The following is a 27,279-nucleotide window of genomic DNA, read 5'->3' as shown; positions in this document are numbered from 1 at the left end:
GGAGTGTGAGAGGGAAACAGGGGATGTGATGGTTTTTGGGGGGGGGGAAAGTTACATCCTCAAAACTGATCTCAGCCATTGAACTTCTTGAAAATTAATCTCAACCATCAAAAATGTCTCCCTCACATTTGTCTATAGATTTCAAAAACCATGCTTCCTTATTATATAGATATACATTTCCTTCCTCTTTGTTGCTCTCTGCTCAGCGACAAAAATTGGTATATATATTTGTGTTTGATTTATTTTCTTGAATATTTTGTATATGTATATTTAATTTATTTTTATAATTAATTATTAATTTATATATTATTGATTAGTGTATATGTGATTATTTTTATGAAAAACAATCGTAATCAAACACAAAAGTTAGAAAATTATAATAATTTCGAGGTAACAAAATTAAGTCAATCAAACACCTTCAATTGATATTTTCCTTGAAATATAATTCTAGGCAATTGAATTACTTAGAAAACATTTTCTTTCATACAAATTCCATGCTTGCAATCAAACGCACCCTTAGAGACTATTTTGATTGAAAACAAGCAAAACAACTTGTTTTAGGTTTTTTTACAATTTTTTTTATTTTTAAAAATATATTTTTAAAAATAACAAAGTAAACGTATTTTTATTGTTTTAAAAAAATAAAACATAAAAATGACCTGAAAATAACAAAGAGAATGCAGACTTAATTATCCAAACTTCTTGTTACAAATTGTGGAGATTACGTGAGCAAGGTTTGGGTAAGAAATCAAGAAAGGAAACTGAAGGTGCATTTTAGGTGAAAAAAAAGTAAGGTTTACCATCTGGATACAAGGGAGGCAAGAAGTATCATGAAGATATAAGAAATAAAAGTTTTGGAATGAAGAACAACACAACTAGAAATGATGCAAACGAGAAAATGAAGCGTCCACCATTTGGCGTATGCAAAAGAACCAACCACCAAGAAAAGGATTGTTGGCACAAAGGGAAGACTCAATACAATTTTTGTAAAAGATTTGGCCATATTGAGAAATTTTGTAAGGTCAAACAAAGGTAGCAGACGCAAGGTCCACCTACTTAACAGAATCAATAGGTGAATTTTATTGACAATAGGCCACAAGAAGATCATTTATTCATGGTTTGTTAGTCATTTGCAGCAAACAATAAAAATGGTTAAATAAGAGAAATCAAACAATATTTCATGAAATAGACTAGAACATTTAGAGTTTTTTGGATACACCCAATCAAATTGATGAACCCCTATAACAGTGAAAAGCCACGATAAATCAAATTTACCGTTTAGATCTAATATTAATTTTATGGGAAGATTTTTGACCTTTTTATTTTAAGGTCTCATTAGATTTCATTATTCATTCCATCACACAACAATTGCATAATAAAATAAATAATAAATTAACCAAAATGACTATGGAGTTGCTCATAGAATAAACTTGAGCCTCCAGAGTTTAAACTATGTTGCACAATAACTCCTTGATGGATTGTTGTTACATTGTTTCTGTTGCGCTCAACTCTTTGGTGCCATCTTCATTTACAACTTTTTTAAAATAAAGACTAAAAGAAACTACTAGAGACTTATGCCTCAGTACATTATCGAATGAATTAATTATTATATATTTGAATTAAATTCAATGAAATTCTGTAATATTCATTCATTCATGTATACCAAGCCCATACTCATCATGTACATACAACTGCTTTCGTTGTTTCAATACAATTTTGAAAATATTTATCCTGCATATGTCAAATAATACAATTCAACCTCCAAACAAGCATATCTAAATCCTCGAATTAATGTCCAATACGAAATACCGCACAACCATAAAAACGAAACAATTAGAACATATTGTCTGGCTGTTGAAATCGACACACCGATTAAATGCAATATTTGACACATACATCTGCGTATATGCATTAAATATCAAGTTAAGGCTCTGATACCACTAAAGGGAATCACTAGTATGGTGGTAAATGTAAAAATAATTTTTTTACTATGTATCAAATATAGGTAACAAAATATAATATACACTCCATACATAACTTGGGTATTTAAGCAATACGCATATTCAACAATTGAATACATAAATAAATGAATACATGCTGTCCGATGTAAGGTTAGGGTACATAAACAATTTCTATACTAAGATCGTGTCCACTTCACACTGTGATGGTCCTAGTCTGTCCACACATGGTATGTAATAAGGTATTATTCTAATCACTTCTTCCTTTGTTAGACATAGTGGATTTGCGTATCATCGGTGCTTATGTCTCAAAATTATACGTGTGATAATTACACATATAATTTCTATGATATTTTTAGAAGAATAAGAAGATAGCAGTGTTGGAAGAGAGGAGAGAGACAGAAAGAGAGATGGGGGAAAAGGCAGAGGCCCTGCCTCTGCCTTATTTAATCATTTCCTTTTCGCCCCTATCATTTTTTCCTTTTCTTTTTCTCCCCATTTGATTTCAATTGCACGTTCACGGCAACCCCCTTTTAATAATCGAGTAATCATGCAATTTACTATACACTATATACTATTGGTATGGGGGTCAATGGTCAACTTTTGACCAACCATTTTCAAAGATATTTTGAGCACATGATATTGATATCAAATGCAACACTATATGGTGTGTGACTTTCTAGATTTACTACCCGATAACAATCAGATAACACCGAAACCCTTTTCAGTATCAATCAACCCCTAGACCCATCACCAGAACTTTTTCAAATTCCGACGACTTTTCGAGAGCTCCTGAATAATGCCTAACAGCGATTCACGATAATATAAGTGAACCTATTACTGACTATTACAATGTGTTATAATTCTTCCATCACCTAACGTCTTGACTGAAAGAGAGTAATGGAGTAACAAACTCAATAACTATATGTTAGACCTCATTAATTTGACTAAATTAACACCTTAGGAAACACATTTCCTGACTTTCAATCTTCCTTGGCCAATGACTATCCCATCACATCAATAATAGATCACAAAGGACGTTCACCCCATCAAATACCAACGAGGGCGACTTATCTTATTTGCAACACCTATCTCCATATACCAACAATACGAAACCACATAGATGAATGTTCTCACCTCTCAATTAAATGGTTCGACACATTAACACATCTCGTACACCAATACACAAGACAACTATGTTGGTTCAAGTCTAAGAATCATCACATCATCGCAACCTGATGACAAGACCATTATGCACCTAACCATGTGATCAGTCATCGACATCACATTCAACTGATCATTCTCCAATAACTACCCACAGGTCTACTAGCAACATCTCATGTCATATGGCGTGTGACACACCATCATTCCATCAATATCCCCATATCGAACGAGGTAGTAATTTTTGTGCTAGTCCATACTTGATTAATCAGAGTCCCCATTCAAAAAATCTAAGGACCAGGAATGCTTTAAGAAGTTATGTTACCAGATAATATTGTCACACAATCTCAAAATCTTGAAAATAAGATTCTTACACGGAAGATCTAGGGACTCATTTATATAATTGATTAAAGAAAATGTGAATAAAGAAAACCTTGTCTTTTATAGATTTATACAAAAATTCAATTAATGCATTAAAACAAGACTGCTAGATGTCATCCAAATCTAACATCAGGGTACACAACACTAACAACAACACATATTTTCACTACTCTAAATCAAAAGAAACAACTAAATAACTCCAAAGTTAGCTTCACACCTTGCTCCTTGCAAAGAATGAAAAAAAAAAAAAAAACCAATTAATGTGGTCCAATCATTAGGGTGCAGTTGGGCAGGTGCTAATCTGCACTCTCTCAAAAATGACATCTGAAACAGATGAAGTGGGAGCCTTAAGCCCATTTTTAGGCTATCCTCATGGATAGCCACACAACCCTGACCAACCCAAGAGGTTTGTTTTTTCTCTTCAAGCATTTTGGGTTCCCAAGAGTCGAGTATTTTGAAAGTTCCTTTAATTCTCTTTATATCTTTGGTGTTAAGGGTAGAAGGATGACCTTCCGACTCTCCTTTAAGAGAAGGGGTAGTCTTAGTCCTTGCCATGGCTTTCGGGGCTAGTCTCATTGTTAACGAATTCCTCTAGAATGACTCCCCCACTTGACTTACTCTTTCATTTGACTTTTAGTCATAGCAAATAGTGGATAATTATTGTTGTTAAGTACCTCGTGGGGGGAGTCATTTTGGAGGAAGTTAGCCATCCTTTTGAGTAAAATTTCCTTAGGATTAAAGCATGCTATCTTAGACTGATGCTCATCATAATTCCAACTGGTCGAGCTTCATTCTTGGGAGGAACCTATAGGAAGATACGTCATCTACTTGCATTACCCCGCATTACCTCGTGGCAATGCAACCATCTTGTTCTAGGCCCATTTCCTTCTGGGGGGGCATTTCCCCATATAAGGAAGGGGTTTTTCTCCCAATGGCCCTTTTGAACTTAACCTCGGAGCATCATCGCTAGTGAGGAAAAAGAACCACACCTGTAACACCCGGTGTTAAAAGAATGAGAAATGAAGTGTTAAAAAACTTCTAAAAGTACCCTTGAGAAGGTGTTAGATCCTTGAGTATATTGGTGCCCTATGAGATGGACATTTTGATAATTTGGATAATGAAGTCCAATTAAAGGGTATTTTGATAAATTAAAAATAATTTATATATGGAATTAGGGATGTAAGTGAATTAAATCCCAATTTTGTATTTATGTGGAAATATGGGGTTAATAATTCATGAAAGGGTATTTTGAAAATTTTGGAATAAATTCCATAGAGGAAATTTAAATATGGAAAATAGGAAAAATGGAGAATATGTAATTATTTAAGAAAATAATTATTTTTTCCTAAATTGGTGAATAAATGTGGTAATGCCACATGAATGGTGGAGATGAGAACTTGGAAGCCAAGGTTAGTGTCTTGTTGTGACACTTGACATTTTGTGGTTCAAGTTAAATGGAGAGATTAAATTAAATGCAAAAGAATTGAAATTGGCCTTTCAAGTATTTAAAGAGAGGCATGATAGTTTGGATTAAAAGAAAATCCAAAAAGAAAATAAATTAGTCGTGCATTAATGTTTGAAAAATATAGAAATTTTATTAAATGAGAAAGAAAACATTTATGTCTTTCAAGTGGTCTCTCATGTGATGGTAGAAATTAGTCCCATTAAATTAAATGGGAAGGAAATTAATTATGTCTCTCAAGTGTGATGTGTTGAAATTAGTCAAAATAAATATATGAGAAAATGGCTAATTTTGGTATTGGAAGACTAAATTGATCCAAGGGTTAGGATCAAGTCTTGAAAAGGTGAAATATATCCAATGGCTTGGATTAAGTCTTGAAAATGGCATATAATTGTCTCATTAAAGTAAATGAGAAAGAAATAGAATTTTCAAAAGGGATTCAATGGTTGAGATTTGGCCTTGAAAAGGGGAAAGAAATCCAATGGTTAGGATTTTAGAAGACTAAAGCACATGGATTGTGCTTTTGGTGGAAGGCTAGGATTTGTTCTCTCAAATCCATAAAGATCCAAAGGCCTAGATTCATTCTTGAAATATGGAGGCCTAGTATAAAATGGCAAGTGTGGAAAACTTGTTTCCCTTTTGGCCATTTGTAGAAAGAATGAAAGAAATAAGAGATGAGAGGAAATGAGGAAGAAGAAGAAGAAGAGAAAGGAATAAAAGTAAGTTATATTTTCTTCTTTCTCTTTAATTAGTGTTCTTGTATGCAAAGTGAGTGAGTTTTTGTTTGAATGTCATCTTAGATGGGAGAAGAAGATGGTTGGAGTTCTCTTGAGAAGTAGATTTAAAGATTTAGAGAGAAGAAAAGAGGTAAGGGATGGCCCATGGGAGGGTGGCCTTGCAATGTGTTGTAAGTATGTTTCATAAGTGTATATGTTGCATTTGGCATATTCTTTTATGTTCATGAGACTTATGACCATAGGTTAGTTTGGAAACATGGTTGAAATGGTAGGTCGATGCCTCTGACCTTGGAGGGTTGTGAGGGCAAAGAAAACATTTGCATGCATTTGGCATCATATAATCTTATTATGTTCATATTTATTTGACATTGCACCTTTATTGAGCTTAATAGCTCATAAGGTTTTTACCCTCACATGTAGGTTGTGAAAGCATGATAAAGTAAAGGAAATGGTGGAATAGCATGTGGAAGCATGGAAAGAAGATTCAAGTGTATATTATGGCTTATGAAAACTTATGTGTTTGGCTTATGGCATGTTGATGCCTAGGTTGGATGAAAGTCTCATTTTGGTGTGTGTTGTGGGAAGCACCAAGAAGAAAATCATATGATTTTTGTTGGAAAAAAAAATGGGTGTTTGATGTATGTTGTGGAAGCATCAAGAATATTGTTTAAACCTTAATTATGGAGAAATAAAGGCAAAAATTGAATGAATAAGAAGTATTTTTATTTATTTTAATTTATGGAAAATTTGAGTTTTAAAGGCCCAAGAAAAAAAAAAAAAAAGAAGTGAAGAAGCAGCAAGGGGCAGCAAGCAGCAGCAGCAAGGCCGCAGGACGGGCGCGCCTAGGCGAGCGGCCAGCCAGCGCGACCAGCACCCAATAGGGCCTCGCCTGGGACCCGCTGGCCAATTTTTTCTAAAATTTCTGAAAAATTGAAAAATTTGGGGCATTTCTAAATGGATTTTGGGCCCCGAAGGAAATTTCAAAATAAAGGGATTTTTCGGGCATTTTGGAGAATAATGCCGAAATTTTGAAAAATTGAAAATTATGAATTTTTCCTCCTAAATTGATAATCAAGCAATTAATTAATTTAAATGGTGATTTTTCGAAGCTCGGTAAAATTCTTGGATGGAAAAGAATTAAATACAAATAAGAAAATGGCGGTTGGGCATCTTCATGAGTTTTCTTTCAACCAATTGCGGTGTGGTTGAAACTCAATTCTGCTAGTGAATCCTAAGGTTGAGAGAAGGGAAGGACGAGCCTAGTTCTCACATAAGGCGTTTCGTTTTGAAATATGGTTCACTCTTCACCAAAGTTCAGGCAGGTAGACAATTCAGGTAATTATTCACGAGTAACACCTGTAAGTGGAAGAAGGGCATTACAACACCATCATGGGAAAAGTCGTTGCACCTTCGCATGTGGATGTCATGTGTCTCTATCACCAACCGACAAGTTTAAATACCCATCAACCCCTTTATTTTAAGGGTCATTCCCCTCTTCTTGGAGGCTTTTCAGACTTGTAGGTATTCCACGCCTTGATCTCTTTATTACGATTATTCTTAGGGGCAATGTAACCTTTCTTGTCAAGGTGTCAATGCCTTTGCCTATCTTCCAACATCGTCTTACCAGGCAACATATTAAGGTTCTCTTTTGACTTCCTTCTGCACAAGAGCCCACAAGGAATACTTTGTTGCTTACCAAGTTTTTTTGGTTGCTCGTTGAATTTTTTCATAATAAATAAATTTTAATTATTATATTTCGATAATAACAATAATGACCATCTCTTTTGATGAGATGTAATAAATGTTACGAGGATTTTATTTATTAAGTTACATTTACTGTTTAAATTTGATTTGTGACTTTTCATATTAACGAGAGGGCTCGCGAAAAAAGTCGGAAGGTTTTTTAGCGGGAATTTAAGAATTGCCGCTAATCGGTTCTCTCAATTGTCGGGGAAAAGCAAGTTCATTTTGCCAGCGACATTTTTACCTTTTTCCTCTACTTTTCGCTTCATCTCCTTTCCCTCTTTTCTTGAAATCCAATTGGAGAGAAGTGATCGATCAAGTTCATTAGCAATGGCCTCCCTTACGCTCGACACCATCAATCCCATGGTACGATCAGACCTCTGTTGTTCCATCCTAGTGTTCCGCTGTTCACATTCCAAAATTTTATGGTTATATGATGATTAGGCTTATTTTAAGATCTTCAATTTTGCAATTCCATCTTAGTGTTTCGCTGTTCCATCCGTTCTTTGGATAGTTAGTCTGTTTGATTCGGATTCTACTTCTCTGTTTCTGGTTTTCTTTTTGTATTCTGCTATGTTTTTAGGGCTTATTCTCATTCGCTCTTTGTGTTTCTCAATCTCTAAATTTTGTGAGTAGGTTCTACGCATGCTCTTCTTCTATCAATCTTTAGTTTGAGATACGCGCGTATCTTTTTCATTCCCTTTTTCTGGTCTCTAGCGAGATTCATTTGATGGATTGTGTTTTGTTCAACGCTTTGGCATGTAGATTCACCTCAACGGGCTCTCTTTAACATTGTTCTATTGGTTTCTTGATCCATGTATGCTACTATTCTTGTAGATATGCAGGCATCTTCTGCACTATTCTCTTAAACAAATCAATGTTCAAATCCTGGCTGGAAGAACATAAAGGGTTGCGATTGTTGCAGAATTTTGGTTGAGTCCACTTGGATGTTTGATAAGTGTCTTTTATACACTTATTTTAGTCTATAAACTTAGCATTTATACATTCAATGAACATGATTTCTACTTGATTTGGTTCTATATATGGTCATGTAGATGTGAAGCATGTGTTGAAGACATTTGGAGCAAAAAAGTGATGATGTTGTCGCATTTTTGGAGCTAAATTGGGCATTAAAGGCAAGGTCAAAGGTCCACTTAGGGTTGAGGTTGAGGAGGTCATAAAGCATCGGAAGGAGGATGTCATTGGTGAAGTGTTGGAAAGCAAGGAGAAACGGCTCACGGTGCTGTCACACAAAGCATTGCGTGGTATGGTCGTGGTAAGAATTCCTTTATGTGGCTCACGGTGTTATCACGCAAAACATACCGTGGTAAGGTAGTGGCTGTTGAAATTTTCTGTGGCTCATGGCCTTATCGCGGAAAGCATTCTGCGATAAGGCCGTGGTTGGAAAATTATTCTGTGGCTCACGGCCTTACCGCGGAAAGCATTCTGTAATAAGGTCATGGTAAGGCTCAAAACTCTGCGAAAAGGTCGTTTTAAGCTCGTTTTATTCCAAATCAAGTGGGGATGGACTCCTTGAAGGTGCACGACTTTGATAACCTAAAAAACACTATATAAAGAAGGATTCTTAGAAGATTTAGGAGCTTTTTGGAGAGGGAGAAGACGGCAAGTCGAGGAAGAAGGAGATTTTCTTGAAGATCTTTAGTTTTGGTTGTATTTTTCTATTATTTCTTCTCTTAAACATCATGAACTCCGTTTTTTATTATTCTTTCATTGGTTTAAACTATGTTAGGCTAAGTACCTTGTGACTAGAGTGATTGATGAAACCTAATTCAATGATAGTTTAATTAAAAGTATTCGGGTTTTATCATATTCTTGTCTTTCGAGTTGATAGTTTGTTATGCACTAATTCCGTTTTGATACTTGGCCACCATTAGAACGTGTTTGTGATTTATATTGCTTTTGAGATATTCAATATAAATTAGCACTTGGTAATAAATGACATAAGATTCGATAACAAATAGAGATACCATTATGCCTTGTGAAATTTTATTTAGATTATTATTGTGGATAAATTCATGTTTGTGTATTTGTAGATTAATTAGAGATAATTAATCTCATATGTGAACATAGATTCGATTGACCATCGAGAGAGACTTTTGATTAACTTAGGATAATCGATTTTCAGCTCAAAGCAAGAATTATAAAACCTGATCATTGAAAGATTAAATTAATTGAAGAACTACGGTAAATTCATGAACCCTAGTGCATTAGATTTCTGCATTTAAAAATCCAAGGAGTTGTTTTGCGTTTTTAGTTAGTCATTCAATTTTAATTAATATAATACCTACAGTGAGTAATTGTTTTATTGTGTGTGGCTTATTAAAGTTAATAGTGGTTAAAGTAGGGATCAAAAGTTAATCCTCATGGGAACGATATTTTATTCATCATTATATTACTTGTTACGATTCCGTTCACTTGCGGGAAAGAATACGCGAACAATGTTCGTGAACCATTTTTCTATTTTGGACTAAAAATGGTTCTTCCTTTAGTAATTTAGGTAGCTGAAGAGGTTCAGTTTAGCTTCCCCAATTTGTTTAATTAAGATTTTTGTTAAATTAACAGTTGTTTGGCTTTACCATTGTGTAGGACATGAACTTTGATTTAGTTTTATCTGAATGTTTTATCTTTAAAGTGAAGAAGGCTAGTTTTTGTGCTGAAATTGGTTTACTGTTGGCCTTGATAAATTTTGTGCAGTATTTCCCTGGTACTCTTTGAAATGTATATGCTTTTTGTTTGTATAAGCCATATTCTCCCCGATTCTATTACCATGTCTATCTTTGTTACATTATCCATGCCCCTGCTTCTACATGAAAAGTTTTAAACGAACCTTCTTCATGTTATTTCTATTTTCTATAACTAAGGTTTCTAAAATTTACTATCAAAATGATTTATCTAAAATGACTGTTTTTCAGAACATGTTTTGAAAATTTTCTCTGTAAAGATGCTTTTTTTTTTTTGGTTTTTCTGTTGTCATGAAGGGAGAGGAGAGAATTTTATAATTTCTCTGCTAGAAATGTTTCTGATCCGCTACCAATTTATAATTTCTTGAAGAGCACTCTTCTTCCACTTTATAATTTCTTTAGGTTTAAACCATTGCCTTACCAAGGTTTAAGTTTAACTAACTAAGGTTTACACGGCTCTATTTTGTAATTTGTTGAATACAGGATTAGCCAGGAAGACTTAATTCTCTATTGGGGTTGGAAGTGGACCAACACTGCACCTAGCAGCTAAATTGCCAAGGTTGAGAGGTGTTGTTCTGCATAGCGCCATTCTTTCTGGCCTTCATGTGGTCTTCTGTTTGAAGTTCAATTTTGCTTTGACATTTATAGGGTGAGAAGCAGATCTTGGTTCGTTCCTTTTATGCATGAGATAACTGCTATCTGTTTGTTGGGGGAACAATATGCCAAATGCCTAATTTGGTTGGGTACCTACCATCATATTACCCCCCCCCCCCCCCTCTAAACCAGAATATTCCCACTAAGGACACCTGAGCATGCCACCCCACTGAATTTGTTTCTAATTTACAGTGTAAGACTTTTAATTCTTATCATGTCATAATGATTGGACCACATAATCTAGTATGGTGAAGAGCAAGATAATGCATCAATATTGACAACTTAGAAAATTATATGTTGCTATGGGGGATAGCTTGATATGCTAAAATGGGAAGAGCACTCTGGTATGAGATCACAACAAAGAAGAAGTGATGGTAAGGAACTTGACCTTTCCAGCTGATTTCCGAAAATTTGTCTTTTAGTAGTGGGTGCTATGTTCTTTGCTGATCTAAGTGATGAATGAAATTAATTTGTGATTGTTAGAAGTGGGGTAGTTTAGCTTTTGATTCTGGGTTCTGCTTGGAAACTGCAGACTTGGATAAATTGATGAAGATTTCCGTCTAAAGTAGTGTAAACTGTTGGGAAAAACTTGCAGCTTGTTGTAGGAGAGAATATGTCAACTTTAAGATTCTACTTGGTTAATGATTTCTATGGGTTGAGTGGAGAATTATGTCAAGAGTTTAAAAGCATAAACCAGCAGCCAGAAGTTTAATTGCAAAAACTCTTTTAAGTTTTTTTGTCAAAAATGGAAAAGAGTGTCCCTAGTACATGAGGTTTCTGCTTAGTGAGGATCCTATTTGTAAGCAGCTTTCTCACTTTGCGAGGGTGAGGCGCTACTTTACTCTTTTGTACATCATGATATTATTCATGTACAAGCATTTAAGAACTTTTTTTTTTTTCTTTTCCTTCCACAAATCCTAGTTCCAAGCATAGGCTTTGAATTTTTGTTTGTACACCTTGTTATGCAGATAAGAATTTTTAGAAGTAGATATTTTTGTGTTTCTTTATATTGATCTAGAGAGCATGAGGAGAAAGACAGATGGTGGGGGAGATTGAATGAATTTAAAACATAATTGAATGAATTTAAGGCTCCCCCCCAGACCAGCATATTCCATTCGTGTTGAATGAGTTTAATGATTTTTTGTTTTCAGGGGATAGTATACAATAATTTGGTTTACATGTTGGCTAATTGATTAGTGGTCTGAGTCACTTAGTTTGGTTAATGTTTAGTGGGTTGAGAGGCTGAAAAGAAGGTCCAAGTCTTAATCGGGATTATGCCACAAAGTCTGACACATATATAAGTAGTGGTGGCATAATGGCTTATTCCATATTTCTCTGCAGCCTATCATTCAATTACTTGTGATGCATATTTAATAGTTGTGGTTTCTTCTGCTATGTAATTCACTATTTTTCACTTAGGCTCTGTCTGTTTTCTAGAGACACCACTAAATTATAGTTGAATGTTTTGAACAAAAACCTGAAAACCTAAACAAATGATTCTGAAAATAAAAATGAAAATCAAGGAAAACTGCATTCTAGATTTCAATTCCAGAAGAAGTTTCTATAATAAAGTGTGAAAATATGTAATTTGAATGTTTGAAATATATATATATATATATTCTACACTTTAGAGATGCTCATGAATATTAATCTAGGTTGACCTCTCATTTTGTTTGGTTCTTGATTTGTATAAGAACCAGAAATGGAATAAAAATAAAGAAAATGAAAAGAAAGAGAAGAAAAGGAAAATAAACAAAGATAGGCGAAAGACCAGGCCAAGGGATTATCAATCAAATTAAAGTCTCATTTATTAAAGTTGTATTATCAATCAAATTAAGCTCTCCGCTGAAATATTTTTTCCATTCCTTTGTTTGCTATCTCTAAAAATTAATTTTTTTTGAAAATTTCATAAATTAGTGAACTATGTAAAAATCTTTCTAAAGAACTTTTGAACACACACACAAACAGACCCAAGCATAAAAAAGAATAGTCTATTAGTCATTGCATTTATATGCTTTATGCATAAATCAACATTTTATAAACATTTGCAGTAAAATTAATTTCTGAATGTATACATCAATTTTGCAGGAGCTTGGCTTAAAAAGATGTTTAGGAATACTCCCACCTTCTGGTATGTGCCCTGTGAGTGATGGGAAATTAATCACTCCCTCTGGGTGGTGGGCGATCACCCCAATTTATATGTTCAATTTGTAATTCATCCTCCATCTACTTTATTGTCTGATCTTTGAATTGCTTTCAAAGGCGTATTAGGATAGCCTTGATAAGCTATACATGTGATTCTCTCATTTGTAACTCATCGCTTTTCTTCATTGCTTTTGGCTGTTATCAAGTTTTTTTCTCCTGTTACATAGTAGCTGCATTTGTTGATTTGCATAGAAGGGTATTTTGCTCTGCAGAGCTTTCTTATTAGCAGGGCTAATATAATTAAGTCATTTATTGCTAGATTATATACTTATTTTCATTGCTGGTTAAATATTACTTTGTGGTTTGTAAATGGAGCCAATAATTGACATGTAATGCATAGCCAATACTATCTAGATTTGTTATCATGGTATAGATTGCTGGTTATGATTAGTTATTCAATTATTTTCATTATTTGAATTCCATGAGTGAATGGCATGTAACCAATACTCTAGATTGCTTGACAAGGAAATAAAGTGCAGATGAACAACTTGTTCATCTAGTATGAATAACCTGCAGGGGCAGGACGTTGATATTTGAGTTTCAGCCACTACATGCTTTACTATTAAATTCATTTTAAATGTGGAATGTAATATACACACACACACACTAATAATTTAAAAGGTCTAGGTAGCAAAAGCAATCCAGTAAAAGATTGCAGCAAAAATGTCACTTTATTGATAGTGTCATTACAACTGACTCCTAAGACAAAAGTTATGGCATGTACAAAAGGGAAAACCCTTTACTGTACACATTTGAGCACCGTGTGACTGACCAGCACGTTTCTGTGGCTGGCCAGTGTCCTATATATTGCCCAATATTTTGGGTCAATAATGAATAGTGGAATTTTGTGGAAAATATAAACCTCTTCACTGGAATTCGCCTTTTGTGTACTTCATCACTTGATCATCATCAGTTCATCACCATACTACTCTGCCTTCCTTGCCATACAAAACAACTAATTAAGGGCATAATTTAATTAAATTTTAGACTACTATTCATACTTGGACTTGTTATAGAATTGTTATTTGCATTGTAGTTAGTCTTGGGACCAACTGGAAGGGGTCCAAAAATAGAGGATATATAAGGGAATATATATTTATACCCAAGTGCACGTGCACATGGAGTCAATTGGGGCTTAAAAGTATGGTCCAAACGTGATTGATGATTTAATGGCCAATGTTCAGTCCATAGTTGGATACGAAAGTGTACATATATATGTATATATATATTTACAGAAGCAAAATCAGCACATTAAGGGCTTGATTAGAACTGATTCTGTGGTTCAAATATAAGGCCCATTAAATTGGGTTAGTGGGAGTTGGTGAAAGTAACTATTCAAAGAATAACTAAATGGAGGTTACACTGAACCAGCTTTTTCGGCTCAATAATGTGGTTTACTTGTAACTAGAATATTGTCGCATCCTTTACATTAATTAGAAGCTTGCAGTTGCATTACGTGCAAAACATGACATGGGGAAACAAGACAAGAAGTGCAATACATACATACATACATAAATATATGTTTATATATATATATATATGATGGACAAGCTTTTAATGGTGAAGTGAAATGAAGTAAATGAACAGTGTTGTGACAGACTTCTCATTTTTAACAAGCAAGAGAGGGAAAAAATAAACTCTAGTGATTGCTTTAGAAAATCACACCAATAAGTTTATATGGCCTATTAGTGGCGATGCTGCCAATTTCTTGATCTGCCTCTGGTGGTGATAGGGTCTTCCAGTTGGATCAAGACACCCAAAGTGCAGAATGAAAAGCTAAGGGGCTGTTCACTTACAAAAAAACTACTCCAGTTTTCCAGAAAAATTTTCCACATGAATAGAAAATTAGAAACTGTGTTCAAATGGATTTTTTTCCCTAAATTAGAAAACAAAAATCAGGTTTTCTGTTTTCCATACTTACACAGATATTTTCTGATGTTTCCTTTGTTAAATTTGCCATTGTTTTCCAAAATTTTTCCAAGTTGGATTGGTTGAAACATCGAACCTGTGTTCCTACTTTCATCTCTCGATTTTATCCACACTCTTCTTCTTGCAGTTTTCTTCCTCAGCTTCTCTTCCAGTTTGTCTTCTTCATGTCCACCGTCGTAGAGCCGAGAGTCACCCACTGTTGCTGCTACTGCTCTTGTCTTCATCTTCACCATTCATCACCGTGCTTAGCCTATGTCATCCTCTCCTCTTCCTCCATCGACATCTCCTCTTCAAAATCGGAGATCTGTTGCTGCCATGAGTTGCACATTGACATCTCCTCTAAGACAAACATGCTCTTTTTTTTTTAAATTTGAACCCCACTTCAAATCCTATCAACAACAATTTTTTCCCGTTTGCTTCTCTTTTTCCTAGTGTTTCATTCGCATCCACCCACCCACTCACCACTCTCCTCTTCGCCACCGCCCTCTACCACTGCGACGGCAAGTATGACCAGTTTCTTCTCTTGTCGTCTTCATCCCTGCCACTACGACAATGCCCTATGCCACTGCGACGACGAGCACCATTAGAGTCCTCTTCTTCACCGTCCTCTTCATCTCCTCTTGTTGTCTTCATCCCTCGACTAGCACTACTGTACTGTCACGACCTTGGGTATTATAGGAGCAAAGCTGTAATTGAGTTACAATTACAATTAGAGGGTATTTTTGTAATTCAGTTACAGCATATGGGTGTTGTTATTATGTTATTTTCATTTTTTGTCTTGTAGCTTAGGTGGTTAGAGAGCTTTGTTTGGTAGCTAAGTGAGGCTATATATATATTGCCTCAACTGTAGGAAGGGGATATACTGGAATTGATTAATGAAACTCTCATTCTCTCTTTAAGAATTCTCTCAAATCTCCCTCTCATTTCTCTCTACTGCTCTCCCTCAATTCTCTCTAATTTCTCCCCCATTTCCCTCTTGAATCATTATGTTTCAGTCCTATTCAATCGGATCATTTCGATTGCCAATCCAACCCTATTATGAACCCTAGGTTCATGACACGCACCTCCCTCTGCCACTGCGACGTGACAGCGACAACTCATTTTTTCATCAAGCCACCCTGACCATTCACCTCTCCCCTTGCCTTCGATCTCTACATCTTCTCTTTTGCATGATTTTGAACACATTCTTGTTTTCTAAAATCCAAAACGGGTTCCATATTTAATAGATATGAATGATTTTTTCATTCTTCTCGAATTTTTTTGTAGAAATGGAAACATGAAAACAAAGAATAGTGGATGTAAAGAATAGAGGATAGAATTATTATGGTGAATGTTGGTTTAGGAAGAATGACTATGAATATCTTTAGTACATGTGCACCACAAGTGGGGTTAGGTGAGGAGATAAAAACAAAATTTTGGGAGGACCTAGAGAAACTCATACAAATGATATCAAGAAGAGAAAAAGTGATTATAGGAGGTAACTTAAATGGTCATGTGGGTAGAGACGAAAATAGCTATAGAGAGGTACATGGAGGGTATGGATTTGGGGAAATTAATAATGAGGGTAAGTCTGTTCTAAATTTTGCTCTGGCATATGGGCTCATGATAACTAATACTAGGTTCAAAAAACGGAAAGAACACTTAATCACATATAAAAATGTCACGTCAAGCACCTAAATAAATTACTTCTTCATGAGACAAGAGGATCGGTTATGTTGTAGGGATTGTAGGGTGATACCGGGGGAGTGTTTGACTACTCAACATAGACTTTTGGTACTTGACGTCCAAGTAAGAAATTGGAAGAGAAAAAAATCACATAAAACAAAATCTAAGAATTAGGTTGTGGGATTTAAAAGGGGAGAAACAATTAATCTTCAAAGAAAAATTAAGGGATAGAGGGGAATGGAATGGAGAATGACAGACAAACCAAATGTGGAGAGAAATAGCTACTGTCTGAGAAATACGACAAAGGTAGTCCTTAGAGATAAATGGTAGAGCTTCAAACCTTAAGGAATCTTGGTGGTGGAATGAAGAGGTACAATTGAAAATTAGAAATAAGAAAACTTGTTATAAGGTTGTATATCAGTGGAGCAATGAAGCGAACCTAAAAAATTATAAAGAAGCGAAAAAGGTAGTAAAAAGAGCGGTTAGTGAAACAAGGTCAAAATCATATGAGAATCTATGTAAACGACTTGATACAAAAGATGGAGAAAATGATATATATAAATTAGCTAAAGCAAGAGAAAGAAAAAAGAGGGTATCTCTTGGCTAATGAAATTATTTAACGCGATCTTTAAATAAAAAAAGATGTCAGATGAGTGGAGGAAGAGTACTTTGATTTCTATATACAAGAATAAAGGAGATGTTCAAAACTATGAAAATTATAGAGGAATTAAGTTAATAAACCATACCATTAAATTTTGAGAGAGAGTAATAGAGTAGAGGCTCAGAAAAGAAATAGACGTTTTGAAAAATCAGTTTGGTTTCATGCTTGGTAGGTCAACAATGGAAGCTATATACCTACTGAGGTGCTTAATGGAAAGGTATCGGGATCATAAAAAAGACCTACATATGGTGTTTATAGATCTATAAAAGGTCTATGATAATTCCTAGAGAAGTATTATGGAGGGTTTTAGAGAAGAAAGGAGTTCGAATAGCCTATATACAAACTCTTAAGGACATGTATCACGGTACAAAGACAATGGTCATAACATGCATAGGGGATACTGAACCGTTTAAAATTACAATAGGATTGCACTAAGATTATGCACTAAGTCCATACTTATTTGCTTTAGTAATGGATGAACTCACTAAACACATTCAGATAGAGGCGCCATGGTGTATGCTATTTGCAGATGACATAATGTTGGTGGATGAAACAATTTAGAATCTAAGGGATTTAAATTAAGTAGAAGGAAAACATAATATATGAAATGTAAATTTAGTAAGAATGCAAGAGTGGAAAATGTTATAATAAAATTGGAAAACCAAATCATACAAAGAAAAGACAATTTTCGATATTTGGGATCAATGATTCAAAAAGATAGATAAATTCACGAGGATGTCACGCATAGAATTAAGGCAGGTTGGCTAAAATGGAAAAATGCATCGGGGGTGTTATGTGATGGTAAAATTTCATTAAAACTGAAAGAAAAATTTTATAGGACAGATATAAGACCAGTTTTGTTGTATGGCTCAGAATGTTGGACAGTCAGATACCAGCATGAGCAAAAGACGAGCGTAACGAAGATGAGGATGCTAAGATGGATGTGCGGTCATACAAAAAAAGATAAAATTATAAATGAGGTTATTCGTAATAAGGTATGAGTAGTGCCAATCGAGGAGAAGATGAGAGAGACTAGACTAAAATGGTTTGGTCATGTGAGAAGAAGACTAAGAGACGCTCATGTGAGGAGAGTTGATAAAATAGAACAATTAGTCAAAAAAAGAGGTAGAGACAAACCCAAGAAAACTTTGAGAGAGACATGAAAGTTTGATATGAAGTGTATAGATCTAAATGAAAATATGATAAAAGACAGAAATACATGAAAGTTTAGAATTCATGTAGTCAACCACACATAGTGGGATAAATGATGGATGTGTTATTGTTATTGTTGTTGGAAACATGACAACACAGACGAAAATTAGAAATGGAAAATAGAAAACACTCTCTACAAGTAAACCGGCCCTAGATACATGTAAACAAGGGCATTGAGTGACACCAGTAAGTTGGAGAAGATGAAGTTGAAGAAGGTGATCATCCCTTCCCTTGCAAGTCTGCCTTCTACTGTATTTGTAGGAGTTGATAACCTTTTCTTCTAGGAGGTCCCAACTGTGGTGTATTTCACACGTAGTTGGTGTGGCCCCAGTACATTATGGATGTAATCATAGTTGTCCCAAGCTCTTAGGGATGTAATTAATCAGTGGTCTCAGTTGGTTAGGGATGTCAATCTGCAGGCTTAATCAATTGGGGCAAGTTCACGTGGGAGAATGTTGGTCTTGGTTGAGACCAATCCTAGCTTTGATTCGCTTGTGGGCATAATTTGTATGACCAAGGTGAAGTTCCCCTATTGAGTGGAGCAAGGCGAGGCTTCATAGTTAGTCGAGGGTGGGAATTGTTAAGCTGACGAGACGTTTGGTAAACTGAAGCAATGCTTGTGGCTGCAATTTTCAAGCAACCAGGTGAAGGGGCGAGCCTATGCGGCAAAGTAAGTGACCTGAGCCGTCCAGCCCACATGACATGTGACATGGATATTATAATGGCATCGCCTAGCTAATTAATTAAAGTGTTACAGTTATTTATTATTATTTTTTTCTGTAAGTAAGATGTATTAACAGAAAAAAAAACACAAAAGCGTCTATACAAACAAAATCAGGACATACCCTAGTGCACAACGACATCAAGAAAAGAATCTAACACTACCCTAGGATCCCAACAAAATTGAGGCAGGACCAACAAAATCATGAAATAAAATACTAAACAACAAAACATAACTAAACCTATCTAAAAAACTTCTGAAGAGAAATACTGCTCTAATCACATCATCTGAGCATGTGAAAGACTAGAGATGAGATGGGCAATAATAGATCTACAAACCCAGCGAAAAAATCTTCTAGATCAAGCACGCAGAACAAGGAGGTCAAGGATAGAGCTATCGAAAAATGACAGTATGTATCCAGTAAAAAACTAGGACCAAAGGAATGAAACCAGTTGTAATCTCCAAGGTTCACTATGGTGCAGCCAACCCCAAGATCGTTACTGGAACAAAAACACCCAGGGCCAAATTCGTCAATGTAACATATACAGGAGTCATCTACTGTTTTACTATGAAGACACATGGGGGGTTCTACCTGCTCCAAGTTACTAAATAGAACAACATACTTGAACACAGAAAAACTGTTTGGGAAGACACTAGCAAGAAAAGATAGGTGGTGACAGGGTCACACCTTACGACAACATGTACACAAGTAAAAGCTCGGATCCAAGGAATGTACCAGCTTTGATCATTAAAGTTCATTGTAGTGCAGCCAGCCCCAAGATGCTCACTGATACAAAACACTCAAATCCAATTCCGTCAACTCATAACCTGCTCAGGGGCTATCTATCGTTTGACTATGAAGACACACAGAGTCTCTGCCCGCTCCAAGATACTAAGTAAAGGACTCACCTAAGCCAGATAGGCTGGTCAGCTACAGTTGAGGTTAAACATTTTGTATGCATAGTGAGCTGATGGAATTAATTCGCCAACACCAGAAACAGAGACGCAGAGATGTTTGGATGGATCACGCAGCCTTGCCAAATTAGGGTTTGTGCTTGCTCCAACTAGCCTTGAGGCCTGCTGTCACTCCAGAGGCGAAATATTCGTTCCTGCTAATTAACGTTAATACATGGTTCACTCGGAAAGGAACCACATCGTCAAGATGGGTTTTACCAATTTGGCTACAGATCAGGACACTCTGGTTGAGATGTGCTAGTGTGTTATGCTTTTTTTAATTTTGACATAGATGTATGTGCATTGCTCAACATTTTGCTCTACTTTAGCAAGGTTCCTAATTAATTAATTAGAGTGTGATCATATGCATGCCTTCCAATGTATGTATTCATTATTATATATAGTGATGGTGTTTTACTTATACGTTATTAATTCTATAATAAATGGGTTTTGGGGAACGGATATTTCATGATTTTTATTTTTGTTTTTCTTGTAATGAATTAATGTGAGAAATTAAAAAGCAACCAGTAGGAAAAAAATTGATGTCGCGATGCAGCAAATAGATAGCATTAAAGTGATTAACATACAATACTAGAAGACAGTAGTAGCAGGGAGAAGTGAAGTGAAAGTGAGGAGAAGAGAAATATAGTTGCCTGGCCTAGCTAAGCTAGCTAGATCCTACTCCTACATCTCCAGTAGACCGTCTAATTTCTTGAAGGAAGCATTGTTATTATTATTATTATTCCTGCTGCTGCTGTAGAAGCTCCACTGGTCCGAAAACCCCCAGGATGAAACGCCAACGTTCCCGCATTTGGCAACGGTTCTCACACTCTCGATCAACTCCTGGGTTCGAGCCTCCTGCGACAGTATCTCCAGCAGCTGCCTGGGGCTGATCACCAGCTTCACCTTCCAAACTCCACCACCACCAGCTGCATGGCCGCTGCTGCACCTTGCCCTTGAGGTTGAGGTTGAGGAGTAGTTGAACACCTCCGTGTGCGATCTCTTTAGCATGCCTTGACCCTCAAATGACATTCTGTAGGGGGGAGCATTGTTATTACCATTAACAACTGATGATGAGTTGTAATTAGGCACACTGTTGGACCTTACATGCCCCACCTGCTCTGCCATCTGATTCTGGCCGCTCCCAAAGCCTAATTTCATGTTGCTGTGGAGTGGGAGCAGGTAGTAGGATTCTCCTGCTACTAGCACTTCATGCTGATCCAACGGCTTCCAAAAAAGATCGTGGCTTCTGAAGAGGCCGTGGCCCGGGAACTCGTCGGTGATGCACTCCACCGTGATCATCGGGCCATTGAATTCCATGATCCCGCCGCTGGATGTCACTACTTTGATCACTGCATTATTATTATTATTACTATAACTAACCTGCTGATGATGATCTCCCAAGCCTCCAAATAGGCAATTGCCCATTAAATTATTTCTTTAATTATAATAGCTCTGCGACGACTGAAGAAGAGAAGACAGTATTTGTTCTGCTGCTGCTGGTCCGCTTTGGAGATGGAGGAATATTGAAGGGTAATAAAAGAGAGGGAAAGTAGCCAGGCCAGCCATGGAGAATGAGCAGGTGTTCCTCTTATCGTCGGTGGGACTATGTTTTCTGCTTTCTCAATCCCGCCAGCCAGCCCAAAAATAAAAGTGAATAAATTAAAAAGGCTACCCAAAACCTATAAATCAAGTACTAGCAGGTTTATGATTTCATTGTGTAGATCATAGTGGAGTGGACCCAGCAGCGCCGAGAAATCCTAACCATTTGTTCACTCGGGTCAAGGGTTGCTCAGCGACCAGACACCATTCGCCACTTTTCACTTTCTCTTTGTCAGATGTTGGGCCCATTCTCGTAATATATTAAAGTAAAGGTGGGGAAGAAAATCTCCTGCATTCCGGAAATTATTCCCTTCTCTGTTCACGGCATTTGTCTACCTATGTAGTAACGGATGAAGATAAAATTAAAATTTATTTTTAATTGACAGTCTACCTTGTATTGGTAGGTTAGGTTTATACAATAATTTCTGACATTTACCAACATACCCTCCACTAATCCACATTGAAAAAGAATATATTTTGTCACAGATTTTAACAAGCAAACACTTGGTAGGACATGGTTTAAAAAGTATGAAAGTCTTCAAGACATAGATCGAGCAGTCAGTCAAGTGATATGTCAGTGTTAAGTCGGTAAGTCATGAGTTCGATCATTGCCCTATGCAGTGAGGTGAAGCCTTACATCTATGATTTATCTTTCTTGGTTAATCGAGAACACGAACACCGAAAATTATGAAAAAACGGTCATTCTAAAAAGTATCAAATAAAAATTAATAAATGGGTCGATTCAAATCAATTGGGCTAACCCAACAGCAGCAGAAGGACGCAAAAGCCTAGCCAAAGTGGTCGCAAATGGCACCCCCACGAGTGACACTCTTGCAACCCAAGCAACTGCGAGAGTTACTTGGTAGGGCTGCAGGTGGCACCCTCACGACTATAGGAAACCTCTCTGCAGGAGACCTCTGGCGGAAGACAACCCCACGGCTTTAGTATAGGGGTTGTAGGCCCACCAAGGCCCTTTCCTCCGGTATAGACACCACGGCCATGGTTGTCACACTCAAGTCGCAGCCCCAAAGCAAGGCTCCATAGGGGGCATCATTGTCTATCGAGGGCGTTCTTATCATCGAAACATTTCCTCAAATATGGGGATTCCATGCAACGAAGAAAACAAGATAACTCTAATATTCAAAAAATTTTATGAAAAGATGAACATTATCTATAAGAATTATAATCTTAACTTACTAAAGATTATTTCATATTTCTATATAAATAAATTGACACTCATTTTCAAAAAAAGTATATCTCTAATATTGGTGTGAATTATGTTCTATAATTTTCAGCATCATCAATATTTGAGTTAAGTATCAAAGTATTTGTGTAGGGATCTTCTCTCATCCTTTGATTATATTTTTTCTTGTAAACTTAGACGATTTGACAATAACATTCTCAATTAAAGAAATTTATTATTATATTTTAACAACATGTTTTAGTGTTCTCAATTTGAAGCTCAGTTTGAGTTTCAATATTCTTAAATTATCTTACCTATTTTGTCTTTTGAAAAAAAATAGTGATTTTCTTGTAATATTTAACTATACAATTGGGTAAAATTGTAAAGCTAAATAAATGATAAAAAACTTGATGGCCCACCACTTTGACAATGGGAAAATTTGAGTTTATGTACCAAATAATTAAGATTGGACTTAGTCGCTGAATGAATGAGTGTACTCATATACTCTGGGTATGCCCAAGTACATCTTCCCCTACGTCTCTCTCTTTACACAAGGGGTGTTTGGCGTGTCCAAAATATATATATATATATATATATATCTTTTAAATTGTTTAATTTTTAAGTTGTGTAAATATTAAAAATTTAGTAGCGTGTTTAAATAAATACATTTTTAAATTATCAGTTAATAGTTATGTGTTTAGATTAAAAAAATTGATAAACTATTAAAACTTAATAAAAAAATAAAAATAAATATGTTATTGAATAATATAAATAAAATATATAAAAATATTAATTTTTAATAAAATAAATTATAAATTAATTTCTAATTGATAAAATTTTATTATTAGATGTTGATAAATTATATATAATTATTAAAAAATATACTAGTACAATATTTTATTAAAATTAATATATATATTATGTGTTATATATATATATAGTGAAGGTGGGTGACGATGGAGAAAGAGATGGGTGGCAACTAAAAGGCTGGGCGACAAATGAGGAGATGGGTGACGAAAATGGGTGATGGGCGCCTAGGAGCTGCTGGAGGCAATGATGAACATTCAACCATGGAGATGGGAGGCAATTAGAGAAGATGGGAGAGGATGAGAGTGTAAATATTAGATTTGTGTGAGGGTAAATTAGTAATTTGTTTGGTCAACTAAAAAAGCTCTTAGGAGTTTATTTGAAAAAGTTGGAGGGACTAGCTTTTGGAAAACGCTGTTGAAATAGTTTAAAAATTGGGTAGCATTTAAGCTCTTATATTATGTGTTGTCAAATGCGTAAAAAAATAAGTTATGCATTGAGATTTTTTGTAATGTTTTACCCATGAATGTTGCCCAAATCCTTTGAGGTTGCCCTTGGCTTTATGACATGAATGTAGTTCATTATGGGTGAAAAAATATCTATGTTTTCAATTATAAAGATAAGAAATTCACATTGATCCTTATTAAACCTTTTGGTAAAGGTACTAGAAGCCCAATCAAATACCATTAATCTCTAGTAAAAAGTACATTCATTTGATAGTTCCTAAGACATTTGAAAAATACTATCAACAAAATGGATATGAGTTGGCCTTCATAGCTAAAGAGTCATTTCAAAAAAATCCCTTTGATATCGTTTATGATTACTCTTCTCACACCTCTATTGATCTTATATCCTTGACCCCTAGAAGCCCACATTTTTTAAATTGCTAAAAATTTTGCACAACATATCCATGACCTATATGTTGAGATTAGAAGGAAAATTGTAATGAGTAATGTTGACTATAAAGTTGTTGCTAATATACATTATAGGGCTTGAGAATTTAACAAAGGTGATTATGTCATAATTCGTATTCACCTTGAACGCTTCCCTAAATATTCATTCAATAAACTACAAGCTTGAACTAGTGGCCATTTTCCTATCATTCGAAAACTTAGACCTAATGCTTATTTACTCAACTTACTTGATAATATGAATATTAGTCTTATTTTCAATGTGAAAAATTTAACTCCTTATCAGGGCACATTTGAGCGTTCTCTCTTGTTTATTAGTGTTCTTGCAGATCATTAGGTTATTTGTATGCCACGCATACAGTAGCAAAGGGATGTCATTGATGTTATGCTTGATGATGAGATTGTGGCTTCTTCTTAAGATGGTGATAATCATCATTTTCTTATTAAATGAAAAGATCAATCAGATTCCGATAACATTTGGATTACTAAAGAGGATTTTCGAGTCTAATTCCTGAGCTCTTAGAGTGATATTTACAGTCCAACTCTTTGGAATTGAGTTTTTTTCAATTGAGGGAGAATGATGAAGATTACATAGATAAATATTTTAGACATAAAAATAAAAATTAATATTGTTTTATTAATTTTTTTATTTTAATTTCTTTTATATTTTAAAATCCTAATTAGATTAGGATTACATTTATATCAAGGAATCGTAGTTAGAAAGCAATTCTTATTATAATATGTTTATATCTATTAATTGTCTATAAATAATATTTTTTAAAAATATTAAATAATAAATTTTAATAAAAAAAATAAAAAATATTAATATTAATATTAATTTTAAATAATCAAGATTACTCTTATTTTTTTTGTTCGGGTTCTGCATCAATCTCCACCTCAAATCTTTCTTTGCCCCTGCCCGTCTTTGCCACTGCCTCAGCTGTCCAAATAGCCAAACCTCTTCACCAAAGAACATCGCGACACCTTTAACTAAGGAAACTTCACTCCTCCAGAAATCTGCATAACTAATTTCTGCATAATTGTAATTGTGCCTTGACTTTTTGTTCATTTTTAGTCCATCTTTTGATTATGTCATATTCTACATTAATCCCTAAATTTATATGATATTCTCAATTATCCCCTTAATTCTTGGATATCTAAGCTATTCTCCTAATTATATTCCTTGTTTATTGTCTTCCAAGTCTAAATTAATCCATGTTTATTGCCATTTTGGTATTTCTTAGCTCTCTTTCAACTTCGTGATATTTTGATACATTTGTGTTACGAAATTAGATTGATAACAAAATACAATCAAACCAATAAATCACACACGAATACATAATTTTACATAGAAGACTTATATCGAAAAAAATTACGGGCATAAAAAATAAAATATCACTAAACAAATAATTGTTGGAACAAAAATAATATTATCACATCTAAAATATCACTAAGTAAATATTACTACAACAAAAGTGATATGATTGCAACTAATTTCATAGCATTGTGCATCTATTTATAGACTTAAAATCATCTATGCATATACACAAGAAATCATAATTTGATCAGAAGATGATTAATGATGATATTCCTTAAGATACAATAAATCTCACATAAAATCAAATTTGACGACATCATAGTCCCACTCAAATTCAAAGTCATAATCATGGTCAAATTAGGAGTTCCAATCTCAATTAATTTTGAATTCTAGATCACAATTAACCATAATCAAATCAATCAATCACACACAAACATAGAATACATGGAAAACCTAAATTTGAAAAAATTGCGAGCAAAAAAATAAAATATCACTAACCAAATATTAATAATACAAAATTAATATAGTTGTAACTAATTTCAGAGTATTGGACACCTATTTATAGACCTAAAATCATTTATAGATGTACCAAGGAAATCATATCTCGATTAAAAGATGATTCATAAGGATATTTCTCCAAATGAGATAAATCTCACATAAAATTGCATTTGACAACATCATAATTACAGTCAAATTAGGAGTCACAATCTCAGTCAAATTTGAATTTCAGGTCACAATTGTAACAAGTTTCATTTTGATACGAAATTCAAATATAGAATTATCCAAAAAAAATTATTCTAACAAAATCACAGAGAATTAATATCCTGATAAATACTAACCAAAACTGTACCACAAAAAATATCACCCAAATCCACACAAAGTTTACTGTAGTGGATATCTTCAGCCACATTTAAATCATAGCCAGATATCAGCCTCAACATATTTTTGCTGATCTTAATAACTTCGAATTTATCAATATAAATCCCTTGATAACTCCACCTTCATATAAATCTATTTGTCCAAAATTACACGCATCTTAACATGCCATAGTGAGAATCAAATATTCCGATCCAATAATGGAATATCATACTTCAAAGTAGCCAAAATGAAAATCAAATAACCCCAAATAATGTCAAATGATCGATAAACAAAATTCCAATAGAAAACAAACCATTTGTGTAGTGAATTTGGGCAAAAACATATCTGGTTCTGGGTTTCTGAATTTGTCAGATCTAGAGTGGATTAATGGGTCAAGTCATATCTGGGCTAGATCTGGGTCTTGGTTGTGAAGCTTGGCTGCAATAGCGAAGTAC

The 27,279-nt window shown here is 34.9% G+C and overlaps 1 protein-coding gene and 1 long non-coding RNA gene across 2 annotated transcripts; one reads left to right on the top strand and one right to left on the bottom strand.

The window, feature by feature from the left end:
- Positions 1 to 7,596: 7,596 nt before the first annotated feature.
- On the top strand, positions 7,597 to 13,163 carry LOC127813505 (uncharacterized). The gene is made up of 4 exons (XR_008026109.1): positions 7,597 to 7,808; positions 8,280 to 8,718; positions 10,628 to 10,793; positions 12,887 to 13,163. It is a non-coding gene; the product is annotated as an uncharacterized LOC127813505 (long non-coding RNA).
- A 7,529-nt stretch (positions 13,164 to 20,692) lies between these two features.
- Positions 20,693 to 21,794, bottom strand: LOC127813504 (uncharacterized). Its single transcript, XM_052354504.1, has one exon. It carries the CDS (start codon positions 21,571 to 21,573, stop codon positions 20,830 to 20,832), a length of 744 nt encoding a protein of 247 aa, XP_052210464.1. The 5' UTR covers positions 21,574 to 21,794; the 3' UTR covers positions 20,693 to 20,829.
- Between the last annotated feature and the right edge of the window lie 5,485 nt (positions 21,795 to 27,279).

The sequence above is a fragment of the Diospyros lotus genome, chromosome 11 (assembly GCF_014633365.1).
Source record: "Diospyros lotus cultivar Yz01 chromosome 11, ASM1463336v1, whole genome shotgun sequence".
NCBI classification, from domain to species: Eukaryota; Viridiplantae; Streptophyta; class Magnoliopsida; order Ericales; family Ebenaceae; genus Diospyros; species Diospyros lotus.
Note: the sequence above shows the minus strand (reverse complement) of the source record. Positions and strands in the feature narration are given on the sequence as shown.